This window comes from Antechinus flavipes, chromosome 1 (genome assembly GCF_016432865.1).
Source record: "Antechinus flavipes isolate AdamAnt ecotype Samford, QLD, Australia chromosome 1, AdamAnt_v2, whole genome shotgun sequence".
In the NCBI taxonomy this organism is placed as follows: domain Eukaryota; kingdom Metazoa; phylum Chordata; class Mammalia; order Dasyuromorphia; family Dasyuridae; genus Antechinus; species Antechinus flavipes.
The window spans coordinates 149,065,968-149,074,576 of record NC_067398.1 but is presented as its reverse complement, the minus strand read 5'-3'; the positions used below and the strand labels follow the sequence as shown (position 1 = coordinate 149,074,576).

General features: G+C 34.5%; 1 protein-coding gene across 1 annotated transcript in view; it reads right to left on the bottom strand.

Annotated features, from left to right (window-relative positions):
- Nucleotides 1–515: 515 nt before the first annotated feature.
- Nucleotides 516–8,609, bottom strand: part of RGS7BP (regulator of G protein signaling 7 binding protein) — a 116,026-nt gene continuing 107,932 nt past the window's right edge. Inside the window, exon 6 of the mRNA XM_051991209.1 lies at nucleotides 516–1,979. Coding sequence (XP_051847169.1) covers nucleotides 1,888–1,979 — 92 coding nt within the window. The 3' untranslated portion in view covers nucleotides 516–1,887. The remainder of the gene's footprint in view (nucleotides 1,980–8,609) is intronic.

Below are 8,609 nucleotides of genomic sequence, written 5' to 3'. Positions count from 1 at the left end.
GGTAAACTATTCAGTAAAATACATTCAGGAAACGACTATATAAAGAAACAAAAGACAAGAAAGAAAGAAAGAAAGAAAGAAAGAAAGAAAGAAGAAAGAAAGAAAGAAAGAAAGAAAGAAAGAAAGAAAGAAAAAGAAAGAAAGAAAGAAAGAAAGAAAGAAAGAAAGAAAGAAAGAAAGAAGGAAGGAAGGAAGGAAGGAAGGAAGGAAGGAAGGAGGGAAGGAAGAAAGAAACAAAGAAAGAAACAAAGAAAGGAAGGAAGGAAGAAAGGAAGGAAGGAAGGCAGAAAGAAAGGAAGGAAGGAAGGAAGGAAGGAAGGAAGGAAGGAAGGAAGGAAGGAAGGAAGGAAGGAAGAAAACAGGTCAAAGACTGACCTTGGAAAAAGATGTGTATAGCTCTTGTTCTTCCTAAAGACAGACCAATATCATTCCTGATGTATGGTAAATAGTGTTGCCGGTGCTGTCTCCCATCCAGTTTTAAAATTTTCCAGACCCAGAAAATAAGGAAAAGGAGATAAATAGGAATCTTTTAATTCAACAGGAATTTTTTTTCTGGGAAAGGGGCCAAAAAGAGAAAAATAGTACAATCTACATTGTGTTAATGGGGAAGAGGATCAAAAAAATCTTTGCTTCCCTCCTTGTCCCAAAATACTGCTTCATTCTTTCTATCTTTCGTTTATAGAATAATTGGACCCTAGCTGGGATCCACTCTAGGCTGGAAAGAATCGGCTTACTGAAAAGTCATACAATCTACTACTCTCTTCCCAGTTTTACAGATGAGGAAACTGGGATATAAAGATAGTGGCTGATCTGCCCAAGGTCAGTCAACCAAGGAGAAAGTAGTATAGTCAGGGCTACTCTGATTTCAAATCCCATGTGCTTTTCTAATGGTAAGACCACTCACTAAACAGGGTCAGGGAATTTTCTATCTTCATAGTCACCTAAAATGAGACAGGCTTTGCTTAACTAAAAAACTTTTTTATTAACAATGTAAAATGTTAAATATTTTACAATCTGAGCTAATTCCAGCATGCCCTATTCGAGTTAACACTACACTGATGTGCAGACACCATGCTTCGAATTTCAATTAAAATGAAATGTGATAATAATCCAATTTTTTATTTGAGGGTAATTGTATAGTTGACTACATCATTTCCTAACTGGATTATGTTATTCTCCAAGAAGTTGAAAAAAGACACCATTGGATTAAAAGAAAATAGTTGCTCTTATGCTCATATGCATCATACGAAGATATCAGGATTATTGTGTATTTACAAATTTTAATAGCCTCCATATATTTTTTAGCATTACAAATTAAGATATTGGTATATTGATGCTCTTGGATAAATTCTGACAGAGTGGAAGACTAGACATGAATGACAGCAGAGAAAGCAATAGGAGTATAAGTTTTCTTAACAATATAACTTCTAGTGATTTAATAATGTTGAACACGGTTTTGTAACTTTAAATATATTTCTATGTTTAAAGACTCTTTCATATATGATAAAGTATTAACATGAAACTAGTAAGAACTATAATTATGCTACTGTACATGAAATCATTTGAAATTTATACAATACATAAAAAACTTAGAATAATTTTAAAATCATATTTCTTGCATCTAGTCATTGTATGGTTTAGAGCAGACATGCACTAGGTCATCTAAAAAATCCTTTTAAAAACACCCTCCATTTTGAATCTGTTCTCTCTCTGGTTCTCTATATTAATTAAAGTGTAAAACTTTTGAAAAGGAAGAAAGAAAATTAAGAGGGAAGTATAGAAAACATAATCATAACCAATAACTGTGTGGTTTATCCATCTGAAATGCAAATGACATCTGTTTCTTTGATGATCTGGCTTTCTTGGGGGAGTTTTAATGGAAATTGTCTAGCTTGAGATGAGGCAGCACAGACCAAAGAATCTTCTCTTCCGTCTTCTAACTAGAGGATAAGGAGTCAGGTTCAGGAGGCTGCTGTCATCTGTCATGGGGAAAAACGTATACATGAATGCACTTATTTTTTTTTCCATTTTGCTTTATTTTTAAGTGAATAAACAGCTATCATTTCTTTTTTCTACATCTCCTAGAAAAGAAAAAAGGTGAAATTCTTATAACAAATATTTCTAGTCAATCAAAAGAAATGCCAGAAATGTCTGTCTTTGCCTGCACTTTGAGCTCATCACCTCTCTGTCAGGAAGTGGGTTAGCCCTTTGTAATTAAGGTTGTTCATTGTATTGATCAGAGATCTTAAATCTTTCAAAATTGTTGTCTTTGCAATACTATTGTTATATACATTTTCTCTACTTCTTTTCTCCTGAGTTCACACACACACACACACACACACACACACACACACAGTTATAACTAGATAGATACACTACATAGCTTGTACATATATAGCTGTACATATATAATTGTCTCCTTCATTAGAATGTGAACTCCTTGAAGGAAAGGATTGTTATTTTGTTTTTGTTTTTGTTTTCTTTTTCTTTTGCCTTTAGCACTTAGCAGAGTGTCTGGAATATGGTAATTTAATTTTTTTTGTTAAATTGATTTGCCTACTTTACTTTGCATTAGTTCATACTACACTTCCTAGGTTTTTCTGAACCCACTCTGATGTTTCTTATGACACAATGGTATTTTATCACAGGCACAAATCATAATTTGTCTCCAACTAATGAGCACCCCCAAGTGACCAGTTCTTTGTTAAGTTTATACACTTAGAGACAAATCAATTGTTTTCCAATGAAATGGCTCTAAGAAAAAAATCCATCAAAATCCTATTACATTTTGTCTAAGAAGTTATAGTATAAAAGACAACCTTAGAGAGGTCCTGTCTCTCTCTCTCTCTCTCTCTCTCTCTCTCTCTCTCTCTCTGTTTCTCTCTCTCTGTCTCTCTCTCTCTCTCTCTTTTTTTTTTTTTTTAGTAAACTAATGTTTTGGTTTCTATCTTCTCCTCAGCACCTTGGGATTCAGACCAAACCTAATCTCTATACAGTCAATCTTGCTCATTGCCTCTACTCACTAACTGAATTTCAAAATATCACCATCAGTATTGCAAAGATCTATTATTTTTCAAGGTACAGGATGTGCTATGGAACAACAGGATAGAAAAGAAAACCAGAAAGATAAGGAGTTCAAATCTCATCTCATATACTTTCTATATTACTCTGGGCAAGTTACTTAAATTTCATAAAATATTTGTCTTAGGGACTTCAGAAATAATATAGTCCAATCACCTCATTTTTAGAAATTAGAAACTTCCTTATTGAATGACTGGTCCAAGTTACATAAGTGTCAGAACAGAGGTTTAAACAGAGGTTTAAAGTCTTGAAACTCTAAATTCAGTTCTGCTTCAGTGTCTTCATCTATAAAACAGAGATTATAAGAGCAGCTGCCGCATATGTGCTCACATGGGAAATAACTGAAGTTAATGTATAGTACTCTATAAATGTGAGATATTGTCATCATCATCATGGTGATGGTTTGTTCTGCCAATGCAAACTGAAATCACTTTCAACCTTATTAAATATGTTGATGTGTTACTATGGTTAGTAAAATCCAACACTTGGTGGCCACTATTATAATGACACACCTTTTCACACTTAGATAAAATGGTCTTTGAAAGAAGGGCACACACCATCCAACTTCAGACTCCTGATTGAAAGTTTCAGTTCAGTAAGATTTGACAGGATTAGGATTAGCATTCTGTTCCTATAGCCCCAGAAAATTCATGCTACAATAATGAAGTACCAGAGAAGGAATTCAGTAAAGCTTATCATCAATGAACAATAACAAAATGGAAGAAAAAATCAATTAATTTACAATTGTTTCTTCAACCCAAAACGTAGAGTACTCTAGTGCCTGCAGTAGTTGACAGAGGAAGGATCTCTATGAAATCAAAAGGAGCCCCAAAGCCATAGTGTCCCTTATTGAACTGGACACTTCCAACTACTTCCAAAACACAACTGTATCCACTGGTCTGGCCTTAGATGTGTGTGAATTTTTCCTTTTTAGAAATGCAGCCTCACTAAGTGATTCTTCTTTTTGCCTTCAGATTTATGGGGGCAATCCCAGTCCAACTTTGCAGAAAGGCCCAGGATATTTAGTTGGATGAAGGGAAGGATTATATGCGAGAAGGTGCTGACTGGTACTTCAATAGTGCTTTGTATCTTCAAAGTCTAGCAAAATGCCTGGAACATCAAAGGCTGATTTGCTTATTTTCTGATTGATTGATTCCTCAACTTGATGCCTGGATCTCAAGACTCAAGAGCTCATCAAGAAAGAAAAATGAGTCTTGGCTCTATCTTGTCCTCTTAATTAAATAGAGTTCCTTTCCTTCCCTTCTCTTTCTCAAGGCTTTCAGTCAAATATCTATTTGTAACTATTTGTAACTCGTACAACCCAATGGGGGCAATAGTATTTCTGAAAAGAGGGCTTGATGCATTCAGATGGAATTAGGAGGACAGTACAGAATTAGGAGAGATAATAGGAAATTCAGCTATGCAGATCAAATTAATCAAACAACCCAGTTTCTTAGACTTCATAGGTTTAAATACTTTAAACTTAAAATATTTATTCCAGAACCTTAAAAAAAAAACACCAAAACCCAGTGCTCATTCCTCTCAGAATAAAAACAATCCACTGTTGTTACCATATTGGAAGCTAGAAATAGGACATCTTTTAGACTTTGACTTCCAGCTAGTTAAGATACATAAAACAATGTAACATATTGTAATAAGATGGTTTTAGGGATGACTCATGCCACAATTAAAAATGGGAAGAAAAAATCATTTAAACTCACCATAATCATGAACATTATACTTTCGTCACCAACCTGATATATATGTACATATATATGCACATCTATGCATATGTATATGCATATATACATACCACTTAAATGCATATTTGACATATTGCAGTACCTCAGAAACTACAATTTTTGCAATAACTCTGAATCCTGAATGAGTTTTTAGAAATCCCAATCTAGCAAGTAATTTAAGATTCCTTGGCTTATGTTCATCAAATCTATAATCTTTTTATGAGGAACAAAGATCTTAACATTTTCAGAAGCAGGTGTCTTTTTTTTAATAGCCTATAAAATGGTTTCTATGCTGTAAAGGAGTTTAGAAAATTACTTTCTCTGACCTTTACATACTTTTATATTTGACAAAATTTGGCACAGATACATGACTGTTGTTTATAAACAGAGGAATCACATATATGTTTTTATAGGATAAGAAATTATATGAGCAATGTGTAGATAGCCATTCATTGATGATTTTTCTCTGTCTATAGAAATTGGCCACAAGGGGTTCACACACTGTGTTGAAGGTTTTTCTTTTCTTTTCTTTTCTTTTCTTTTTTTTGTCATTTTTGACATCTCAAGAATACTATTTTCTCTAACTGTGCTAAATTTGTAAAGCAGAAGAGAGAAAGGAGGAAAGAATGAGGAGTGTATCTATGGAACAAAGGAGAAAAGAATATATATGCAACCTTCTCATTCGTATGTTTTTCCACATGGGCAGGCAATCTTCATCAGTGAAGGGAATATTTAGTTCACAGATCCACTGTAGTACCATGTATAATCACATTTTGTTTTTAGGGATAAGGCATAAGATACTTTCCCTTTAAAGCACTTTTCTTTTTATAATACCAGCGTGTGTGTGTGTGTGTGTGTGTGTGTGTGTGTGTGTGTGTGTGTGTAATGAGGGGCAGCCACAATCTATGTCTCATTTCTCTTTCCTATTCAGTCCTCTTTAAGTATCTAGTATTTGTTTATTCACGAATGAAAAGGAATTGATGAGAGATGAGATTTTAGTTGCTCAGATTTTAGCAAAGAATATGCTCTTAGTTAAGAATGACTGATGGTTTAGGAGACCTTTGACCCACACTTCTGACAGTTCCCTTCCACAGATCTCATGCTGTCATGATCATCACCTATGGTTGAAGTGACACCAAAAAATCACAACGCTTTTGCCAGGAATTCTGAGCAGCTTCTACACTGTGGGGAACTCAGCACTTGGATCTGAGGCTGAAATTCACAAAGTGGTGAGTTACAGAAAGAGCTGTTTGAAATAAATGAGATAAATTGAAACCAAAGGAAAGCTCTGCATGGACTAAAATTTTCCCTCTGAATAGGCTATGAGTGAGAAACAATGTGGGCAAGGTGGCAAAATCTCTGGGTTAATCCTCTAGGACATTTGGCACCTAGTGGTTAAAGAGGCTGTTTCAATCTATGTAGTGGGGCTCATTTAGACAAAATAAACTAATGAGACCATACCAACTGTGCAACAGCAGTGAGGTCTTAGGATATTCATCTCTAACATGAGGCTGATGATGCCAGTGTCATCTGCCTTCTCGGGGTTAGTGCAGAGAGAAAAGCTATAGATAATTTATATTGTGCTCTCTGAAAATGTTTAGGCCCTTGTAACTAAGTCAGTTGCTGTGAGGGAAAAAACCCAAGAGTTGGCTTCAGTCCCAGTTCTGTCTATGTGACAAATTCTGTAGTCCTCAGTTTCCTATTTGCATTATTAATCATTAATAATCCTACCATCAACCTCAAGGGGTTGTTGTAAAGTCTATAAAATATATAAATATAAGATTTTTATCACAGACAATAAATTAGCTTTAGAGTTGAGTTGTGCTTCCATGTTCTCTTCATCCCCATTGTCCAATCAGTTATGATGCTCCTAGACTTCCTCCTCCAAGTTCTTTTCCTTTTCAAGGTGAAGATTTAACTTGGAAAGGGTAAAAAAAAAAATAAGAAGGAAAAATAGGATTTAAACTAAAGTTCATTGGTTCCACAGTCAGTGTTCTTTGTACTCGATCTACTATCTCCTCATTAGGTGCTACTTCTAATTCTGAGCTCCAGTGTATGTGAGAATAAAGATAGTGCTCTAAAATTACACAGTATAAGTTACACAGAATTTTTTCCTATAGCAATCCTGAGAAGTAGGTTGTATAAATGTTATTATGCCCATTTTTCAGATGACAGAACAGACTCAGAGAAGTTTTGAGAAGTCCAAGGTCATACAGCTAGTAATGGTTTATGTTTGCACTTGAATTCAGATATTCCAATTCCAAATTCAGCAAACTTTCCATTATTAATCAATCAACAAATATTTATTTAGTGCCTTTTATGCTCCAGGAATTCAAGGCAATAGATTTTTATTAATTAGTCTTTGTGTTTTAGTATATTAAATTGCAAAATCTTTGTAATGAGAATTACAAAGAATAAATTAGTACAGATGAAGATGTAAAATCTCTCTAGCATAAACTGAAAACTTATAGATATATAACATAATTCTTCAAAAAATTATATCCAAAGAATAGTGTCCCTTTCACACACCTCCACTCTATAAGAGCTATTCTTCCTTAAAAGATAGTTACTCAAGAAGGGACCCAAGATTATGGAGCTTTGCTGAGCTCTACAATACATTCTTTAAATAACTTTAGTAAATATGCCAAGCTGAATTCTGAATGGAATAATTAACAAAAAGTCACTGTGAGTCATTTTTCCATTTCAGAGTAGCATATGATAGAAAGTGTGCAAACCTGGGATGGGAGCATGGAGCAGCATGTGCTTTTGGCCTTGGAGGCAGCACAATGATAGTAATACCAGAAAAATCCACTGTCCAAAGGGAGTGAATACCTGAGAAGAAATAGGACCCAGAAGACCCTTGAGTTAGCACTGGAAACATGGGGCAGCTCCATCATCCATTACTTAGGCTAGATTGCAACTCCAGGTTGAAGAGGAGCTACTATGATCACAGGGGGCCAGGGCCCTGCCTGGATAAGAATCAGAGTATGGATGAGAAAGGCAATGACCATCATTCCCTGGATCATACCATTTTGGAAGTACTGAAAACTTATAGGTTCATAAACCTGAAAAAGCTGAAGTTCAGACTAATCATAATCTCAAAGGTGAACAAAATCCAATTCTAACATAAAATTGAAGAAATAGGCTGTAAAAATGAGTAAACACCACCAAAAACTTCTATAATGATAGGAACTATCAAGACACAAAAGAGAAGACAATGACTTGAAAACATCTGCAAGCAAAGTCTTAAGGAAAAACACACACTGAATGCAAGTCCAACAATAATTTCAATAAAAGCTGAAGAAAGAAAAAAATTAAAGCAAATAAAAATAAAGAGGAAAAAATAAGAAAAGAATTGAGAGTAATAGAAGAAAAACATGCGAAGAGTTTTATCAGTTTGATAAAAGAGGCATTAGAAGTGATCAAGTAGAAACTAGTGATTTCACGAGATATCAAGAAGCAATAAAACAAAGTTAAAGACTAAAAATAGCTAACCCATTTCTCAAATAGAACCTGCAAGTTTTTGGCATCCAAATAATATTTGAAAGTAGACTATCTGTGAGAGACTATATTTGGAAGAGTACAGAAATGTGCATTTAGAACTACAAACTGTAATATATTAATACTTTTTTAAAAGTAAGAAAAAGAAAATAGAGGAAGAAAGGATTGGAAGAAGTAAGAGAGGAAGGATGCGACAGGTAGAATTCTATGTCAGGTGGTGATAGTAACTTCAAACTTTGTCTAAGCTTGTGCAGAATTCTGGAGATCAAGGCAGTCAATGGAAGT